Genomic DNA, 21,709 nt, shown 5'->3' on the forward strand with positions numbered 1-21,709 from the left:
CCCACAATGGACTAGATATGAACTTGGATCTGTCTGACTCTAAGGTCCAAGGTGTTTTCTGAGGCTGGAGGTGGAAGGTTTTTCTGTAAAGACTCAGGTAGTATTTTAAAGCTTTGAGGGACACAAGGCCTCTGTCCCACCCACTAAACATGGCCTTTCTTTGGCAAATGGAACTTGAATAATTTCTGTCTAAGTCTTTACAGAAAAAGGTGTGGCTGTATTCCAGGAAAACCTTATTCACAGCAATGGCCCTGGTGTTGAGCCCTGGGTCATGTCTGCAGCCCCTGCTGAAGGGAACAGGGAAAGAAGGGGACAGCGCCGGCTGGGGAAGGGGCCTGCCTGTGAAGTCAAGAGCCCAGGGCTAACTGTGGGCAGTGCAGCTTCACAGGCAGAAGCAGGGCTGGGACTGAAGAGCCTGGAGGTGGCGGAGGTGGAGCTGGAGCTGGGTAGGGATGTGCGAAGCCCGGGTCTGTCTGAGCTGTGGGTACTTGAGATTATAATCATGGTAATCACGAATTCCACTCCCTCTGGTGTCACAGTGACCAGGGGCTGGGTGTGGACCCCATCAGGTGGGATGCCAGGCCTGGAAGATGGCTGCTATTCCTGGCCCCACACGAGTTCAGCTCCAGCCCAGCTCTGGTCCACCCTGAGCTCTGTGACACATACATGCCCCAACCCTTTAAGGCTGGTCGTCCGAGAGCTTTGCACCCTAAAAAGACCCCAGGCCAGGCAGCAGGAGCTCCTCCAAGGCAGGGCCCAGGCCTTGGAATTTCCTGCTGCCCTCAGCTACAATCTCCCAAGCAAATGGATGCTAAATGGAGACATCTGAATGGGCTGATGATCTGGCACAGCAGAGGGTTTCCCAGAGAACAGCCGTGTACTGACTCAGGACTATGGCCATATAGGATCCTTTCCAATGGCATTGGGTACACGAGTATTCTGTCACCTTTCCACACTGATGGAAAAAAGGTTATTCATGATATCATTCATCCAGCCATCCAGTGTTTCCTGAGCACCGTGTCTGCCGGGAGAGAGAGGTATAATCTGGCGTGGGGCAGCCACCAAGCATGAGAGCAGTGTGTTGTTCCAGGGGCCGGGGGAGGATGTGCACCCTGAGTAGGACTCGGAGGCCTGAGCAGAACCTGGAGGATCCCACCCACAGGCCAGTCTCAGGGGCACATCCGATCTGTCCATGTAGACCCTGGGGACCCAGGCCCAGACACAGAGACAGAGGCGTGTGAGGCTGAACACTGGACAGATGATGGGGTGGAGGTGATAAGCTTCTGGATGAGCCCCGAGAGAGGGACCCAGCACAGCCCACACCTGCAGGCTCAGCCAGCCCACCCTGCATTCATGAGGCTGTCTCCAAGCCAGCCTCCTTCCCTTCCTCCTCTCCGGCCAGGTCTGCCTCTGTGCGCCAGGCGTGCTCCTGAGAGCACCTGCTCTGGACCCTGTCCAGCACGGCCCGCCCCCTCACCCTGCCTGGGTCCCCAGCGCTGTGCTTGGAAGTGCTCTTCCCGGAATGGGCTGCTGCCTTGGCCTGGTGGACTTTCCACACGTGCTGGAGGAGGTCGTGAAGACCTGAATGACATCAGTCCTCCCTGGGGTGGTGCAGGTGGCAGACTTCTGGTGCACAGAAAGACCCCTACAAGGCACCTTCCCAGACAGCTTCAGTCCGAACTCCCAAGAATGGCTTCAGAGATGTATTTGTGTGTTAAAGGAGCAGACATCTTGAGCTGCAGCCCCAGAGGCTGAAAGGAGCCCCAGAGTCCCCAGGCTTCAAAATCCTGATAGAGGGTGACTCCACCCATCTTTGAAGTCCAAGATTCCTCTGTGACTTGGAAACAGTAGTGTCCACTGGGCAACCACAACAGTGATGGTCACCAGGAGAAACTCATTTACCCTCTCCCGATGGAAGGCTGCATTCTGCCTATGCCCAGCAGTGCTCATGGCGCAAGCAAGCAGGGAGATGCTCCCGCCAACTGTGGGAACTGTCCATGGTCGGCATGAGGTCATACCACCACCACCATCCTGTTAGTGGTCACCTGGGCACCCCACTGATGGGCAATGAGGAGATATCACAGCCCTGGGAAGTAGGGGGCAACTACATTAATTACCCTGTAAACAACTGCTGTTCTCTCTTCATTATAAACACATTTCCAAACCAGCACAGCTCTGAATCCATTTAATTTCACTTAATGGGCTCTAGGACTGGCTTTATTTGTCACTAGGGGGAGCTGAAACAGCTAGAAGCTTTGTTATTTTTCACTCATTCCAGCTGAGAGTAATTAAAAACTGGTAGTATTATAGGAAAGGTAAAACCCACATTCTATAGCATGTTCTTCATTCTTTAAAGATAACAGTAAAACAATAGTTTGGAGAAGCTCTTCTGTCTTCTAAAGCAATGTGTATGCAAAAGCAACCCGAACGCGGCCTGAAGTGATCAAGTGACTGTGAACACTGAGTTTATGTTTCTGTCTCTTTGCTTTTTGGGAAAAGTTGCAGAGCCAAAGACCAAAGTTCAGGATATTTGGCTGCTGATCTGCATTTGGCAGCCACTCCTCATTATATACAGGACAGCCAAGTCCTGGCTCCCTTTCTAAAGACCTACTGAACTTCTCTTTTATCTTTTTGTCTTTTTTTTTTTGGTACCAAGGATCGAACTCAGGACCTTGCGCTTTTGAGGCAGGTGCTGGAACTACTGAGCTAACTTTTTATCTTTTTTTCTTTTCCTGGTGCTGGGGATCAAAGCCAGAGCCTCCCTTACACAGGCAAAGCATGCGCTTCACCACTGGGGTACACCCTCAGGCCCAAGCTCATTCTTTCTTCTGGACTAACATTTAATGTGCCTCAAAAATTAGGTAAACCCCAGCCTCAGCTGCATGGATTGTGGGTCGAGCAGGGATAGGTCATCATGATAGCTGGATTCACAGTAAAATCTGTGATAAAGCTGCTAGCAATGACACATAAGCAACAAGCAAGAAGCACCAAGAGCACTGCCAACCCTACCACAAGATGTGAAAGGAGAGACAGTCCAATTCCTGGAGTGGAAAGAAGAAGAGAATGAAGATGTAATCAATTCCTGTGTCCGTTTGTAATTTAACCCTAGTAGAACGTGTTTATTTGAGCACTTGCCAAAATGACTAAAGTTTTAGGAGGGCCGAGGAATTTTGGAACACGAGAATAAGACAAGCTCTCCTAAATAGGAACCATGTGTAGTGATGGGGCCTAAGTGAAAGGTTTGATGGCACCAGGGCACTGGTAAAGATATTTATAGAACTGAGCAAGCCCTCAGACAGACTGAACTGCGTATAAGGACTAAAACATAATTCAGACACACCACAAAGAATCAATCAGTGGATGTTATCTGAGGGAAAATATCTCTGGAAATAATCTCTTTAGAGGCTCATTTTATACCAGCTGCCAAAATAAATTACAGCTAGATTAAAGACTTTAATGGTAAAAGACGAAGCTATAAAAATTCAGAAGAAAATCTGTGTGTCCTTCAGGGTTCTGAGTGTGAAACAGAGATGTGGCAGGTCTAGAGATTCAACCACACAGCAACGTAAACCCTCCAGAATTAAAAGCAGACAACAGAGAGGGAAAAGTTTGTCACCAACGTGGTCACACCTGGTGTCCCAACTCAGAAGGAGGTCGTCAGAACCAGCTCAGAACACTGGACCTTTTGGAATGAGAAGGCGTGGAGACCAGGCTTTAGAATCCCCAGAGCAAAGCCAGTTATGCCCCAAAGGAAATCTGGACCCTGTCTGAATTGCACACATAGACCAAATGAAATTTGGGGCCACTTCTTACAAATGTTTGTATTAAAGAAAAATGAAACTTCAACTCAGCCAACCAGAAGGTGCCAACTAATCTGAAGTTACGCAACAAAGACCTCCCCATGGCAGAGATCTAATAAGGCAATAGCACTGGTAGCCAATCAAAGGCTTTCTTTGCATTGTTTCCACATTTGTGCGTTAGTGCATTTGACCTCAGTCCCCGGCTTGGGGAACCTTAGGTCACTGTCCACAGTGACTAGTTTGGCAATAGGAAAGCGACTAAAGTCAGGCCAAAGTGACTTAAAGTCTCCAGTGTATTTCCGCTGTAGGCAATGCAGAAAGAGAGCAGCTCTTTGCTCCTGGGAGCCGAATGGCCACCTTAATGAAGAGTCTAACTGAGAAAGGAGCCAACTGGGAGGAAAAGGGAACCAAGAGGCAGCTTGGCAGCAGCTTATTAAAAGCACTGGATCCCACCAGGCCTGGAGCTATACCAAGTGATGGTAAATCTTTTAGAGCTTTCAGTGATAACAAATAGCTGGCTGTGGCATGCGTGCCATAGGTTTGCCACCCCTGAATTTTGCACTCTCTCTGTATCTAGGCTGCTACAGAAGTGGTATGCTTTGGATATGGCTTAAGTGTGCCCCTCAAAGTGGCACACACTGGAAGTCGGTCCCCAGGGTGGTGATGAGAAAGAGGAGCTTTAAGAGGAGGACCCTAATGGCAGGTCACTGGGGGCACTGCCCTTGAAAGAGATTAAGGTAGCTCCTGTGTGAGCCCTGCGACTTCTCAAGAGAGAGTTATTATGAAAGAGCAGCCCTCCCCGTGTCAGGCTCCCACTTTCTGTCTCACCACAGATGTCTCCTGTCTGCGTGCCCTCCTGCCACTGTGGCATCACCTACCATGAGCCCTCACCAGAGCTAAGCCAGTGCTCATGCCATGTCCTGGAGCCTGCAGAACTTTAAGCTAAACAGATCCTTCTCCAACACGTCACCCAGCTCTGACATTTTGTTAGAGCAGAAAATGAATTAATTCAAAGAGCTAAGAAATGACACTTTGGACTAGAGCTCATGTGGATCAGGGTTCTATCTCCTGCAGACTGGAGTCCTGATTTCTGCATTACTTTTACGGATTTATAACATGGGTGCTTGGAAACCAATCTCAGTGAAAATCTCCTAACACTACCTTTTACTCTGAGGTTAAATGGATTTAAATATTATATATTTGGGCTGGAGGAGACCTAAAGATCATCACTATACCCATCTCATCACTGTATAGAGGAGGCCAGTCACGTCAAGACTTGTTCATTCTTTCACTAAACACTGGTCGCTGATCCCAGGGCAGGAACGTTCTGGGTACCCACCCTGTGGGCAGGGAAGATTTAGTGTGTCACTGGGATGAGGAGCTGAGTTTCCTCACCCTGGCTCACAGGTTACCCCTCTATACCACGTGGTGTACCAGATGCCCCAGTACCGGAGCTAGGAGTGGTTAAACCATCTGCTTAGGGTCACAGAGCCAAACTCAGACACATAAAGTTACTCATGAAACCACACTGAGTGTCTCTTTCTCTCCGTGTGTCTTTTTTATATTTTTATTTTGACATAGGGTCTCCCTAAGTTGTCACCTGGACTCAAACTTGTCATTTTCCTGCCTCTGCCTCACAGGGTGCTGGGATTACACATATGTGCCATTGTGCCTGGCGATCCGTGGTATCTTAAAAGCCTTTGAGCACTGCGCGCCAACTAATTTGTGATGTTCTGGAGTGCCTAGCCAAGTGAATAGAAATTGGCCGGCTGTAGTTTTATTTTCTGAAGGTTTACTTGTTATAAGTCAACACATCAGCAATACCACTCGTGATGGAAGGGAATTACTACAGTGGGGTTCTTGGGCTGAGAAGCAGACTGGAATGGTAATGACTAATTGGCAGTGATGCTGGGATGACTGGCTCTCCACCTTCCAGAAAATTCTCTCTGGTGTTAAGATGGAGAAGAGAGAGGCATGCTGGGCTGATGCAGCACAGCTGGCAGACCCCAGCTCCAGGGAAACCCCAGGCCCAGGGATCTATGGCTACCTCCTGACCATGGCCTAACTTCGGTGTGTGGGAACGTGAATCAGCAGGAGTGACACAGGTACTAACTCTAGGCAAAGGGCCCTTCAGGAAGAAGCAGCCGTGGCCTTGTGATGACAACAGGTGCTGGAGAGAAAACAGTGCGATGGGGGAGTGACTTTTGGGGCTTTCCCCAGGTGCCACACAGGAATACATTGGCTCTGTGTGGAGGGAGGGATGGGTCAGAGCCCTGCAGGGGCTGGGCTGAGTCTGAGCTGAGCCCTGGAGCCTGAGCTGGCCCTGGAGCCGGGCTGCTGTGTGGGCATGAGAAGGCCCAAGACACCCCTGTGCTCAGGCCAGCTGGTCCCTAGAGCATGTGGAGCTCGCTCTGGGTGCCCCAGTTCACAGGCCCAGGCCTCCCCTGGTTCAGCTTCTCCTCTAGCATCATGGGGTCAAGGCTGTGATCACTGGGAGGGATGGGCAGGGCTTCCCTTTCCTCAGTGAGATATGAGGGATCCAGGCAGCAGAGCCTGGAGAAAGTTCAGGTCAGTGCCCATGGACAGCACATGCAGGGGAGGTGCTCGGGGAGGAGTTGGAGAAGGAGGATACCCTTGGTGGAAGGAGCAGGGACTCCAGGTGGAGAGGGGACAAAGATAAGAGACCTGACAAAGAAGTAACAACAGCAAATAAATATATGAAAAAATGCTCAACATCACTGGTCATTCGAGAGATGCAGATGAAAACAATGCTGAGATTCTACCTCACCCCAGAAAGAATGGCTGCTCTCAAGAAATCAACCAATAACAAATGCTAGCAGGGTTGTGGGGAGAAAGGAACCCTTCTCCATTGTTGGTGGGAGTGCAGACTGGTGCAACCACTGTGGAAATCAGTGTGGAGATACCTCAAAGAACTAGGACTAGAGGTCCCATTTGACCCAGCTATCCCCCTGCTGGGTATCTTCCCAAAAGAATTAAAAGAATTATACCACGGCGATATATGTGCACCCATGTTCATAGCGGCACAGTTTGTAATAGCTAAAGCTTGGAAACAGCCCAAATGCCCATCAACTGGAGACTGGATGAAGGTGTGGGTTTTTTTATAACATGGAGTACTACTCCACCATAAAGAATGAGAAACTAGAGACATTTATAGCTAAGTGGATGCATATTGAGGCCATCCTCTTAAGTAAAATAAATAGGACACACATGTGTAAATACCAAATAGTTTCTCTAGTGTGAGAAACTGAAAGTGTCAATAAGGACTAAAATGATTAAAATGAATAATTGATAATTTGAAAGAGGAAAAGGTCCAAGGGTTTGGGGGTGGTGGGAGGGGAAGGGGAAAGGAAAGAAGGGAAAGGAAAAATTATGAGAAAGAAAAAAAAATGGAATCAAAGTCTGTGTACATAGGGAAGGGTGGAGGGGTGAAGGGTGAACCAAGATACATCATGTACAGGTACAAGCACCCAGTGATAAATGGACCAATAAAAAAAAAAAAGATAAGAGACCTGGGCAGCAGAGAGAGGAGAGGCCAGAACTGGGTGCGATGCCAACAGCAGGGACCAGCTCACGTAGCAGCCTCCCGCTACTTGGACTCCAGCCCACTTCAGCACTACTAGAAACACCCTGGACTCCAATATTCCTGACAGCTCTCCTCACAGACTCAAAGGCAGAAACAACTCAAGCATCCTCGCATGCAAGGATGGGTCAACAAATGTAGTCTACCCATCAAATGGAATATTATTCAGGCAGAAAAAGGAATGAAGTTCTGATACATGCCTCAGAAATGTTATGCTAAGTACCAGGAGCCAGGTACAAAAGGACAAACACTGCATGGTTCCATGAAACATCTAGAATAGGTAAACGGAAAGACAGAAAGTAAGTTAGAGGTTGCCAGGTGCTGGGAAGAAGAGAGGAAGGGAAGGGAATGCTCAATAGGTCTGAAATCCCTGACTGGGAAGCCAAGGGTGTTCTGGAGGTAGATGGTGATGATGGCTGCAGAAACACTGTCCACATGCTCAATGTCCTGAACTGTGCACTTAACAAAGGTTAAGATGACAAGCTTTATGTTAAGTTCATCTTCCTATTGTACATAGGTAAGTTAATTAGATTATCTTGTAGGCAGTTAGATAGGGCTGCCCTTGAGGTGCCAGCTCTCAAGGAGCCAACACAGAGAGGAGCCAGTGGAGAACAATAAGGCACTTTCCCTGGTTGGCATTATAAAAGAAGAGGTACTACTTCCCCTAGAGATAGATAGCAGTGATTGATATCCTAAATGGGAAATTCCTTACATGTGGCTTGTCTTCCCATTGGATCCCATTACCTGGGTGACTGTGCTTGTCATCTTACAGGTTGGTCATGGTTTTGCCCCACCTCATGCCTATCTTGTAATTTCCATCGGATATTATAGTTTTGCCCCACCTTGAACCCGCCTCTCCTGTGGCTTTGCTCCATTAACCCCCCCTGGGAAATACGGTCACTTTCTGATTTCCCTTCTTTCTCTCTTAGACAAAAGGCTTCTTTTTCGCAATAAATTTTTCCTATTTTTAGCCTCCGTTGTTCCTAGAATTCATTCTTCGATTTTAGAGAACATGAACTTGCATTTTGAATACCTCGTAGGTTTGGGAGTTACATCTATTCCTCCTATATCATTACCACAGTACCTGAACCAGAGCTGGGAGCTGGCACCATGTCACCACAGGGCACTGCTGGGCCTCTGCCTGGTCTCCTTCTTCCCTGCTGTATCACTTTTCTCTGGGCTCTGCCTTGGTCCCTTGAGTCCTGAGCCCTGGATCCCACTGCCATCCCTGGGGTGCAGACTGGTGGTAGGCATTAGGTACTATGCACCCCTAATGGCTGGTTGTGTACAATCTCCCATCCCTGTCCCGGTGGCCAATGGGGCCCAGCTGCCCAGAGGCTCTGGAGGGGCGCAGTCTGCATGGTCACCCTTTACGGAGGCCCTGGTGACATCCCTCTTCCACCACAGGACTCTTCTGTTGGTTAAGTCCCTTCCACTGGGCCTTCAGCCCTCACGGTGACAGCTCTGAGTGATCCCAGGACAGACTTCTGAGGAAGGACAGGCAGGAATCTCATATGCTCCATTTCTGCATCCTCACATGTATGCAAACATTGCCTGATCCTTCCAGAAAAAGCCTGGGCCCTCTGGGTCATTGACTGTTTTCTAACAATGACCTCTAAATCGCCAAAGGTCACCAGATGCAGTTCTATCCTCTGGCCCGAAGCCCACCTCCCCTGAGGCTGCTCAGCATCTTCGCCAAGGCCGAGACTCTGTCCTCAAGGACATTCTCATTGTCCTGGGCCTGAAGTGTCACCTTTCAGTCTGCTCAGCTGGCCTGAGCGGCAATCCCAGGCGGCAATCCCAGGCGGCAATCCCAGGCTTCCACCACAGAAATTCTAAAGCCATCAGCTAAATGCTGAGCTCCTGAGTGCAGGAATCCCCCAGTCCCTGGGGACAGTGTGGTCTCGTGAGTGAGGCCAGGAGGCAGATGGAGAAGCAAGTATGTCTGAAGTCGCAGTACTATGTTTCACTGCAAGTTAGTTTCCCCAGAGGAATATCCTTGAGTCAAACCTAAGAGTCTCATCTTAGCAGGGTAGAGACACAGAGCCACATAGTTTCTGTACACCTAGAGAATGTGACATTGTCACAGGGCCACAGAGGAAGCCCACAGAATACTGGATAGGTGGGTGATTAAGTACAAACACCCATGCTTCCAGACCCCAAGGTTCCCACTTCTCATACCCTGGGACCCTCACCGAGTAAATCACTTCTCTCCTGCGGAACAAAGTCATCACAATACAATAAGTAGCTCTGGATCCCCAACAGACCCTTTAGGTCACAAAGGCGAGACACGGCTGTTCACTCGAGCTGTTAGGGTAGCCTGGAACCCTGCTAAGCCAGACACGCAAACTTTTACCCCACCCATGACATGTTCAGGGAGGGACCACAGAGATTCAAATCCAAGCCATTGAGTTCCACTCCCTGTACTGTGGGGGTCGGGGATGTGCAGAACTTACCAGCCTCGCCGACAAAGACTTCCACGGGTGCACTAGCAGGGCTCTCGCCAATGATGTTGTAGGCGGTCATGATCACTTCATAGCGCCTGTACTTCTTCAGATCTATGAGGGCAAAAGAGATTGATCAGCCTGCAGTGCGACCTCCTTAGAAAGCTCCCTCCATGGCCCTCACTGGAGGAATCAGCACCCTGGGGGTAGGCAAGAACAGTTAAATTGCTTCCCACAGTGGTCTGTGACCTGTCTGCAGCCCTATTACAGGTCACATCCCTCCTCCTCCTTCTGCCTGTCAATCAAGCACCTGCAGAACAGGAGGATCCGCCCACCCTGCACACCATGAAGGGCTTCCCAGAGCAGAGCTCCACTGAAGCCAGCTCTGGCCTGGAGCTCTCCAGAGAACTACCAACAGGTGCAGGGAGATATTGGCATTTAAAAAAAATTACAAAGACATAAGTAGACCAGAGGCCCTCGAGTTTTTCATGACCATGTGCAGGGAAGAAACGCATGTGTGTGGGAAGCCATGTTTGTAGAGTGACACAGGTAGGTGGCTGAGTGCTGGCCCCACACTAAGTGACAGGGAGAGAGGAGCTGACCTGGAAGCCACAGTGTCCTAGAACTCTCCCACCGGGATACCGCCGTGGGGTTAGTGTGGCTTTGCCACCTCTGGGGTGAGCACGGGACTCCCACCAGGCCTTACATCGTGCCTCCCTCAGCGAGGCTGCTGCTGAGGTCCTCCCACCCTGGGTTAAGAGAGCAAGCCTGGTTCTGGTTCTGCCCACGTGCTGAGTTGAGATCCCGCGCTCTGATTCTCAGCCTGGCAGGAGCAGAGACCAGCCCACAGGAAGTGCTGCTGCACCCCTCTAGCCTGGCTAGTGGGTCTCAACCCAGGGACTCACAGGGCTACAGAGTCCTGGGAGGAGGAGGCTGAAAGCCTAGCACGACCTCTGGCTTGGGGTCTTCCTAGCCTGAACTGGGTAGGTCCCCAGCTCTAACTTGCTCCTCTGCCAAGGGGTGTGTGGGAGGTGCGTGGCCTGGGCAGATACTTCACAAACATGTGCCTGGGGGCAGTGAACACGGGGAAAGAGTGATGGGGGTGAGCAAAGGACCTGCTGGCCAGGTGGTGCTCTGGGAAGGAGTGTGGCACAGGGAGAAGACACATCTTGGGATGGATCCTGTCCTGGATCCGGGGCTGGGTCTGCTGCCCACAGTGGGTGGGTGGAGTGGCATGGTGTGGATGAAGCCCTTGAAGAAATGTCAGAGGGGCTCTGAAAGGCTTGGCTCCACTCCCCTAGCCCCCATCTACTCGGACCCAGCCATGTTCTCTGCATCAAAGAAAATCACATTAGGGGATCACCATCAGGACCATACTGGATTTTTTTCAAGGTGCTGGGGATCAAATCCAGAGCCTCATGAATGCTAAGCAAATGCTCTACTACTGAGTCACATTCCCAGCCCTAACATTTGAATCTTGAAACCCATCCTCAGCCAGAACCCAAGGGAAAGCTGCACAGTTTATTAAGGTCAGAGGAAGGATGGCCAGACAAACCAAACGAATCAAATAGTCAATGGCCTATTATTCAGCCTTAAAGAGGAAGGACATTCTGACCCTTGCTATCAACAGGTGATGAACCATGAGGACACGATTCTCAGGGAAATAAGCCAGGCCCGAGGGGACGGAAGAAAGTTCTGCCCATAGGAGGTCCCTAGAGTTGCTGGACTCAGATAGGCAGTGTGCTGGGAGCTGGGAATGGAGAGTTAGTGTGGAATGAGGACAGGCTTTCAGTGTGGGAAGGTGGAAAAGCTCTGGAGGCGGATGGTGGTAAGTGGATCACTGTTGCCCACTAAAAATAGTTAAGACAATAAATTTTATGCTCACCACTTAAATGAAGAATAAAAAAGAAAGCCCCAAGGGAATCAGAGAGGCGATCCTGCCCAATCCAGCCCAGGAGACCAGATGCCAGTATTGCAAATCCTCCAGCTTCCACTTCCAGAAGTTTCCTTTCTGGCCCCCTGATGATTCTGGCATGTTGAGAAGCATCATTCGGGGAAGGAGGGGCTCCAGAAATTAGCACCATTAATCCAATCTGGTTTCCCTTGGTCCACTGAGAACCTAATTGGCAAGGCCTGGTCACCGTGGCCTCCAGTGGGAGGCCTGCACACTTACGTGTTAATTCATACATTGTTAACGTGGAGCTGCTGTTCACGGTCTTGAAGTTGCTTTGGGCTATCAGGGGAAGCAAAACAGAAAGGCAGTTAGCACAAAGGGAAGCAGTTAGTGCAGCAGAGATGAGGGGGAGGTGACTGCAACGCTGCCCACACCCTTCCCAATGGCTCTGGGGCTACAGCGCTTCCTACAATAGCAAGACACCAGTCCGAGACAGGAGGATGCGGGCCACCCTCTGATGGAACAGAACACATGCACAGTAACGGGCCTGCCATGCTGACTGGCTACACCGGGAAAGACTTGGACACGATTTCTCCTGGGCCTTGCTGGCAAGTAGGGCTGTCAGCTTGCTGATGCTCACCCGTGGAGCCCTGCCCTGAGGTCACCCCAAATAGGCACCTGTATGTGACCTAGTGCATGCGCTCAGCCCCATGGTGGGCTGGGGCTTCTGTGGTACACAGCCCAGGGCAGGCCAGGGCTGGGATATGCCAGGTTGCAGGCTGAGGACACATGTGACAGCAGCAGAGCCATGATGGGGCTGGCCCAGCCTCAGACGCAGGCTTATGCTATGCCTATATGCCACAGCAGTGCTTCCACAGGGCCTGATGCTTGTCCTCCCTTTGTCTGTGGCACTTAAGGCCCCACTGGCCCCCAGATGTGACCCACCAGCCTCAAACCTGTACTCTACTTGCTACCAGTGCAAACCATGTGCTCCCAGTCCCCAGCATGGGTCCCTGCCCCCTCCCAGCTCCCATGGTGCAAAGTCACTGGGAACCTCCCACCCAGTGTGGGGTGGTCTCAGGCGGGGGCGAAGGGCTCACCCGTGAGCTCAGCTCGCAGTGCAGAAGGGCTTTTGAGTGTCTTGGCCTCAGGGCTGGCACCTGCTTCAGACTCCAGCTCTCGGTAGTAGATCCGGTATCCCTGCAGAAGCCCATTCAGGCTCTCGTCCCTCGGAGGCTGCAAAGATATCACATGCTTAGCCATGCCAAGGGTCATGTCAGGAGCTTGGTAGCCTCTGCCTCAGTTTAACTTGCCAACTGTGCAGTGGAGTAGCCAGGTCAAGTCTTCAATTCCTGATTGTTAAAGCAAAGAAGGCAAGGTGTGAGACTCGTGAGGAGCTCCTGCTCAGACTTGGGTTTCCTTGGTATGTGTGTGGACACAGGCATCTTCCTTCATATCTAGCTGGAGCCCCAAGGCTGAGGGGCAGCCCCAAGGCAAGGAGACTGCCAAGGTGGAGTAACCCCAGATCACAAGGACTCCTGGGATGTGGCCCAGGCCCCCTGACCAGCCCTGCCCTGGCTGCTCATCCTTGTCACCCATGCTGTGGCAGCTGCACTGGGCAACTCACTGACCCCTCCACATGCCAGACCAAGGCTGGATTCCTCATGGCCCCCACATCTGTTAGAACAAGGAGGGCAGACAGGGCAGGGCACATTCCCATAGGGCACACAGGGCAGGCAGAGAACACAGGCTCAGATCCTGCTGAGACAAGTGTATGGGATCAAAGACCTCTCCCAGTCCATGGGAGCAAGTGGCTGCTCACCATTCACGACCCAGCTAGGGCTGTCTTCCTCTCCCCCGTCGGTGTCAGTTAGCAATTTAGAGGAGGATATTTAGTGTATCTGACAGATCTGTCAGTCGAAGGAAGGCCTCCTTCCATGCAGGCTTCTGATGAAGCCCCACTGGCCACAGATAGGCTGGGTACTGGGGCTCCACCAGTCTGGTTTCTCCTCCTGGGAGGCTCAGGTGAAGAATGAAGGGTGACAACCTAAGCTGAGGCCAGGAAATGGATGAGGCAAGGTCATGAAACCTTACCAAGGACAGGAGGAATCCTGAGTTCCCCGTCTCCTACAGAGTGGCTGAGTACTCAAGGACATTGTCCCGTGGCCTGAGCCAAGTCCACAGCTTTCCTATCCGAGACTCCCATTGCTGTGGCTGCATGGTGTTCAAGTCTAACTGCTAGCGGCTGTGAAGGGCCCTCATTAGGAGACTGGGTCTTCTGTGGACGGAATTATAGTTGAGATGAGGTCATCCTACTCCACTGACTAGTGTCCTGACAAGAGGAGGGAAATCTAGACTGGTGACATACAGGAGAACGTCATGCAGAGACTGAAAGAGATCAGAAAGCCAAGGGATCCCAGGGTTGCTGTCAATCACAGGAGCTGGGGCCCTGTGAAAGGCCGGGAAAGGGCCTTTCTCCGAGAGGGTGTGGACCTGCCAACACTTTGATTTTGGACTTCTGGTCTCCAGAAATATGAGAGAATAAAATTCCAATGTTTTAAGCCCTCCAGCCTGTGGTCCTTTTGACAGCAGCCCCAGGAAACCGATCCTCCCTTGCTGTGAGAATGTTCACTCTAATCCCTACTCTCTAATCTGTCCAACCCAGGGACCAGAAGGATCTGGGTTTTCAGATAAGCCCCTTCCTCTGAACTCCTGCTACTCATGATCTAAAACTCAGAGTTGGAGCACTCAGCATACTTTGCTCTCCAAACCCTCCAAGTGAATAGTTCAGAAACTCAGGAATACATGTTTCTCTTTGTTGTTTTGTTTTGTTTTTGCTATAGTAGGGATTAAACCCAGGGCCTTCATACTGAGTTATATTCCCAGGCCCTTTTATTTATTTTAAAAATTTGAGACACTAATTTGCTTAGTACCCTAGGCTGGGACCTAGTAGCTAGTAGCGACTTAGTAGCTAGGCTGTGACCTTCCTGCCTCAGCCTCCGAGGGTGACATGAATTAACACTGTTAGCAACAATAATCACACTTGACCAGAGGATCACAGAGTGCACCTGTCACACCCAGGATGTCTTTCCAAATGATAGCTGCTAACACACTGAGTATGCAGGCCCCAGCCTGCCACACAGGAAGGCTAGCAGCTCCCTGTCATTCTCCGTATCCCTCCAACCCAGGAATAGCGCTGCAGCACTGAACACCTGGGAAGAGGCAGAAAAGTGTGAGTGGACACCTGGGTGGACTTGCCAGGCCTTGCTGGCCCATAGCAGAGGAGCTGGAAGAGCTCCGTCAGTGGAGGTTTCGGCCTGGATACAGCTCTGCCCTCTGGGCTGGGTGGTAGAGCCAAGCGTGGGTCCAGGGCAGAGGGAGTTATTATATGAGAGGCCACATCTGACTGCAAGGCAATTCCATGTGACTACTGGATGAAATCTTAAAAAGCATGCCAGCTCCTCTGACCTCTGGACTCTATCACTCTTAAGGCCCGGAAGGAGACAGCACCTGAATCCTGTGGACAATTTCCCCTTCCTCACTGAAAACAGCACCGAGTCTTGTGGATGATTCTCTATCCATCCATGTTTTTGTCCTCTGGCTCTGAGGACTCTCTGGCTTTCTTCTGGGACTGTAAAAGGCTTCCGGAGTCTCTTTACAGCAGGGACCATGTCTTAGTGCAGGTCCTGTGGTTAACTTGAGGTTTGTTCTGGGCACCGTCTTTCGTGTTGGCTCAGAATAAATCCCTCTCTTATCTCAGAATTGCTCACTGTTGTTTTTTACAAAATTGGAAAGCGGATGTGTAAGAATCACAGGCATTTCCTATGCTGTCTCAATTTTACCTCTACCCCAGTAGAGTCCTCAGGGAAATGCTGGCCTTAGCTATTTTGCCAACAGTGGATCAGAGACCCTAGCATGTCTGTCCCTGTGACTGCAGGTCACTGCACAGATGTTGTCCATGGGCCTGTGGTAAAACACAGCAGGGATGAGGGCAGGAGGAAGGGAAGGCTTCCACACAGCTGTAGCATGGGTGCAGAAAATACATGAAACCACTGGGGTCTGCATTTGGGGGAATCAGCTGTCACCTGGCCACCTCCTTAGGTCTATGCAATCTCCTGTGCCATGATGCCCTGAGTGGCATGGCAGGGAGTAAGCAAAGACTGTGGAGCTTTCTTGAGCAGTGCTTACTGCCAAGGAAGATCTGGGACTAAATTACAGACCAATGACTCTGAGTGGCCCTTGGAGGAGGAGATGGTCACAGCACTTGGTATGGATCCTTTAGGGGATGCAAGGGGAGGGGAAGCCTCCCATGGCTGAGGCAGGTTTGGGCAGAAGAGCCAGGCTAAGGGTGCAGCCCCCTGGCCTGTGTTGTGCCCCATGGTGGACTCCCAGGATGATCTGAAGCTCAACTCAGGACACTGGCCAGAATGGAGCTTCCCCCAGTCATTAAACAGCCACTCAGGGCCCAGCTGTTACCCTGGGCCACTGCTACCCCGTCTTGTGGAAATGCATGGGTGAGGAGCCCTCTGCCAAATGACAGCAGAGCCTTCCTCCCAAGAGTGCCAGGACTTTGACCTTGACCAGAGAGGGAGACACACCCTGCTCTACTGCCCTGAACCGCATGGACAGGTGCCGGGAGCCTGATCTTGCAGCCTGCCTTGGCATTGTCCTCACTCACACTAGGAGAAGGTGGGGATGACAGGGCTCTGGCAGGGATGCTGAGAAGGCTCATGCTTATGCTTCTGGGATCTGTGCTGACTGGAATCAGCAAGAAGGGAGATGCGAGTGGGCAGATCAAATGCTTGCAGCTGGGTCTCTAAGTGCCAGCCTGGCAATCTCAAGGGTCACCTTCAAAGCCTCCCTCACAGTCCCAGATTATTCCTGCAGCAGTTCAGGCACTCGCCCCAGCAGGAGGATGGCCAAGGCTCTGCTGCTGGCCCTGCAGCACTCAGAGTTGGAGAGGCAGTCCCAGCCAGGGCAATTTGCCATGGGGCAGGAGGAGGCCTAGGTTGGGATGTGATTCACCAAAAATATCAAATAAGCAGGAAGTGGGGAGGCTTAGAAATCAAAAATGCTCTGCCTGGGGACTAAGTGTGGTTCTGCAGCTGGCAGCAGAGACACCATTTCCAAGCCCTGAGATGCATATCCTGTGACTTAGGGCCCCTGACCTTGAACTCAGGAGTATATCTAGCCAAGGTGGACGGGATACTCTGAGGCATTGGTAAAAGAGGCCAGTCTCCCCACTCACAGGCACAAAGACCACCAGGCTGAGGTCACATTTGCCAATGGGCTGACAGATAGCGCCTGCACCGGAAGTCCCTGAGCATCTCAAGGGTCAAAATGCATCTCCCCTGCCAGTAGGAGTCTTCCAGGGAGGAGGCACAGCCCTGCTGTGGCTCGGATGACTGTCCCCAGAGGCCTGTGTGCTAGAGGACTGTCCTCAGGGTGGTGCTACCAGGAGGTGCTGGGACCTTTGGGACACAGGAGGCTCCAGGTTGCTGTGGGGGTAAATCTTTGAAGGGGACTGTGGGATCCCAGCTGCTCCATATTTCTTTTTCTTCCTGGCCACCAGATGAGCAGTGTGCTCCTCCCTGTGTTCCCCAACATTGCCATCTGGGACCCTCATTACATGCCCAAAGCAGCTAGACTGCCTGATCACGGACCATATGTTCTAGAACTGGGAGCTGAGCGAACCTTTTTTCTTGTAAGTTGATTACCTTGTGTGTCTTGTTACAGTGGCATAAAGCTGGCTGACTGAGTCCCAAGGATGGCTTCATAGAGGCCACAGCTGGCCCAGGGTCCATCTTCCTAGCCGAGCTTCACTTACCAAGGACTGTGACCTCGGAGACAGTGAGACCGCAAGCATGGGATTCTGGATTGTGCGTAACCTAGCTTTCTATCTGTGGAGTTCAGGTCATCCTGTATGGTGGGTGTCCTCTAAGGCCCTGGAGGCCCTCAGAGGTCATGGGAGGGCAGCTCCCTGGGATACATGGGCCCAGGAAGGGCTGGGTGGGGTGGTCTCTGGATCTGCTCTCTGACCACTGTGATCACTTGAATCCCCAGGCTCATTCTTCGCCCATAAGAGGTGGGAGTTGAACTGATGGTCTCCAAGTGTTATGAGTCTAAACAGAAGTCCCTTTGCACCCAGACCAGTTCTCCCAGCCCTCAGTTGACATTTCTGAACTGCCAAGTGCCCAGGGTCAAGGCTCTGTCTGCCTCCTGTGTGTGTTTCTCTCAGCACAGGGGATGGATGGGCTTGGACGAAGCAGGTACTCAGTCTGCTCTCTGGAGACTAAGACAACTGTGTCTGTGCTGTGTTCAGCCTGACTGGCCATGTGTGCGGGCAGATGCTTGGAGGGACCAGGAACTCTCCTAATGTCTTCTGCTAACCCTATCAGGCTGTGAGAGTCCTGAGTGGGTTTTCTCCTTCTAAAAGCCCCCTGTGAAAATAGAGGTGACCTTGCAGGAGTGTGTCAGGGTGTTATCACACAGCACAGCAGGGAGACAGTGGTGCACTGGAGAGCCCAGGAGGGAAGGGCTTGGGCTGGAAGGGAGCAGGATTCCCACCCCGAGCTCCCTCTTGCCTGACAGGGACGGGCTGGGCCATACAGCTCAGGTGGGAAGAAGCTGAGGCAGACCCTGGCTAGGACAGTTCCACAGGTGAGGACCTGGGCTGAGGGAGAGCAGGAGTTGGAGCTGGGACCAAGTCCAAATTGAATTGAATTGCCACAGTCCCTGGCCACGACTTCCACTTCCCGGAGAGGGGACAGGGATTCCCTCTGGAGTTAAGCCCAGTGGTTAGAGGAACACAGGAGGTCCAAGGTGCCTTCCTCTGAAACAGCATCAAACTGCTGGCAACTTCCTGCCTTCGCCCAGGCTGTGCCTTCTTGCCTTGTTCCTGAGGAGGCCATCTGTCCCTTGAACTACACCTAGGTGTCCCTCTGGCCACAGTTATCAGCTCCCTGCTGCCTTCCAACTGAGCTCTTCCAGTTCTTTGTCTGTCTCTTCTACCTCAGGAGTCCAGATCTCCGCCCGGGAGCCGGCCTTCTGCACACTGCGGTGCAAGTGGTGAAAAGAAAGAATTCCAGGATCTGTTCTGAAGAAGCCCTGAGGCCCTGCTCCCTGCCCGGCAGCTGTCACACTCCCTGGGGAGGTGCCTGTGACAACAGTGAGTCCATCTTCCTCCAGCAGCTCCAAGCATGAGGTGATCTATGGCTTGGGGTTTTTTCTTTGCTAGAAAACAGTGCCCAGATCCACCTGGAGGACTCCGAGCTGCCTGAGGGGACTGCTTTTGAGTGGCAGGCAGCATGGCCCCCGGGGAAGTTTAGAAGAGTCAGCGTCAATGTTGGGATGGACTCTGAGACCTCTTTGCCTGTTCCGAGGACGCTCAGCATGAACACAGCACCCCTCCCATCTGGGTTGCATGTTCAGAGCCCAGGATTTCAAACAGAACAGGACCCCAAGGAGGCATAGATTGATTATCGCACCAAGAAGAATCAGACCGACAGGGTGTGGCGGAGGGGGCAGTTAAATGGGTCTGCCGCCTTGAAATTACAGCTGGCGCTTGCATTTTTCAGCAAATTACTGAAAAAACAAAGGTTTACAGGTGAGACATTTCATTGGGAATGCAAATCTATATTTAAACCTAGTTTCATTTCCTTTGTTCTGTTGGCTCTGATTTAGCAAATTACTCATAATTTCAATTGTACCTCAATTGCCTGGCAGTTGACAGGCGTTCGTTCCTACAATGAAGTGTATTGACCACCTCCTGCTCAGGCCTTCTTGCAATTAGTTTGTTCCATCGCTTTGAAGGGGATGGCTGATGGACACACATGCCAAGCTCCTCTGGAGAAGCTCTGTGCTGCACCTCAGAGCTGTCCAGCAGCAGCAGCGGAGGGGCTGGATGCGTGCTGTCGCGGGCAGGACACTAGTGCTTACTGGGGTAGGCTCTGCATTCCTGGTCACTGATCTGCAGGGATCGACCTACTGTGGCCTGAGTGTTGGCTGCCTTTAGAGAAAGGAGCTTATCTCATGATTGGCAGACCAACAGCCACACCTACAAAGAAAATGCTGATTTTTGAGTGGAATTTAACACGGTACAAAAGCCCAATCTTCTTTCAGCTGATTACATTTGTGGAGCATGGGAGACACAAGTGCTTGGGAACTTGCATTTCCATTTTGGATGTTTCTTGACACCACCCCTCAAGGAACTGGGGCGGAGTGGGCACTGCAGGTGCAATGGAGCTGGAATACCAAAGACCTTCCTTGGCTTCTGAGACTTCTGTTTCCAGAGTAGGATCTAGAGCCAGAGAGGCCTCTCACTGGCCTCCCCAGTGGCCCTGGAGAGATGGAGGCCAGGTCCTTTGTCATTTTGGCAGGGGCTTCCAGGCAGCTGGGAGAGGGTGGGAGCCTAGCCTGTGCCTTCTTGTTCCCACCCAATTCCCTACCCTTTAGTAAACCTAGAAGAGGCTGAATGGCAGTGAATTTTCAGGTTCACCAGGAGACCTTTGGAAATGTCTTTTTGTCACTTTGGAAGGTTTCTGTCCTCTGCAGAGAAGCCACTAGGCCACAGAAAGGAGGCAAAGAAGGGGCCACATGATTCCACGGATATTGAGAGGAGATGACATGCTCTTGGCAGAAACTTGGCTCACTGAAGTCAAACAAGTGGCAGTAACAAGAGTCATTGAGTTGAACCCTACGAAATGGCCACCTCTGTCCCTCGACTGTGGAGTCATTTATTAGGATTCAGTCTAGTACTGACACCACCAAATGACAGCCTTGCCAGGGAAGCAGGTTAGGAGTCGACAGTCACAAGTACGACAATTTGGACACTTCTGTCACAAGGTTCCTCCAGCCCACCTAGGTCTCCTGACTCGGTCCCCTCCCCTCAGCTCCAGTCCTGGCCCTGAGCTGCCCAGGAAGTCCACTGAGCTGCCCCTCTTCGGGGCCTGGGAAACACTCCCTTGGATGAGTCCTTGATGGCCTTGTGGCACTGTCCCTTTTATGACCCCCTCTAGCCCCTGCTGAGCCATATGGTCACAACACAGCCCTCTCAGCTGTCCAAAGTGGAATCCAGACCATAGTCTGGCATGGCTTTCAGCGTCACTGAGGTCAGCTTTGTCTCCTGAACTCCATGGCACTGTCCTCTTTCCTGCCCACTCTGGAGTCAAGCTGGCTGCCATCCTCCATGGTGCTGACAATCTCAGAAAGAGTCACACTCATGCCCACACACTACCCCCATGGGCCCTAGCTCACTGTGGCCACACCTAGACCAGCCAAGCTTTGCCCAGGGCCCAACAGAACCCACTACCCTGCATGGCCCTATCCTGCATCTGCTGCCTCTGGGGCCCCCCATTCCTCAGCATGATAGCCCCCATTCTGGTGTTAGGGGCGGCCCAGTGGTCTGCTGTACCTGCCTGGGAAAGCCCTGACCCTGGGGAGCTAAACCAGCCTCCTGCACCTCTGTCCCAGATCCTGGGCCCAGCCTTTGTCTGCAGATTCTGGCCCTGGTTCCCCAGCCGGGCTTTCCAGGGCCTCTGCCTCTGTTATCTGTATCCTCCATGCACCCTACAGTTAGTAAATATGACCCAGAACTGGGAATAGGCACAGAGAGGGTGGCATGTCCTTTCCATGCTGTGATGGAACACTCTGCTCCACAGACCTGCTGAGGATGGCCTGGTAGCAGGGAAACATGGCTTGTCTGCTTCAACATTCACTGGAGATTAAAGATCTTGACTTTGCAAAAATATGCACAACCCTGTAGCCATTCTGTATAGCTGTGAGTGACTTCTCTAGGCAAATAGGTAGCTGCAGGTGAACTGGCTGCCCTGAAGGACGTTGGGAAGAGAGGACTCCAGCATTCTGTCCAGGCCTATAGGCATCCATTCCTGCAATGGCCTGACCCAGTCCTGACAACCTGCCTGCCTGCCCTGAGGAGTCCAGGACAGGTTCATTCTGATCTGGCCCTGTG

The 21,709-nt window shown here is 51.7% G+C and overlaps 1 protein-coding gene across 1 annotated transcript in view; it reads right to left on the reverse strand.

The window, feature by feature from the left end:
- Positions 1-21,709, reverse strand: part of Sdk1 (sidekick cell adhesion molecule 1) — an 827,695-nt gene that overhangs the window by 53,222 nt on the left and 752,764 nt on the right. Inside the window, 3 exon segments of the mRNA XM_087195944.1 lie at positions 9,858-9,959; positions 12,019-12,078; positions 12,840-12,975. Of these exon segments, the coding sequence (XP_087052070.1) occupies positions 9,858-9,959; positions 12,019-12,078; positions 12,840-12,975 (298 nt within the window).

The sequence above is a fragment of the Heterocephalus glaber genome, unplaced genomic scaffold, assembly GCF_053883595.1.
Source record: "Heterocephalus glaber isolate CG9 unplaced genomic scaffold, H.glaber_assembly_v1.0 deba00001610, whole genome shotgun sequence".
NCBI lineage: Eukaryota > Metazoa > Chordata > Mammalia > Rodentia > Bathyergidae > Heterocephalus > Heterocephalus glaber.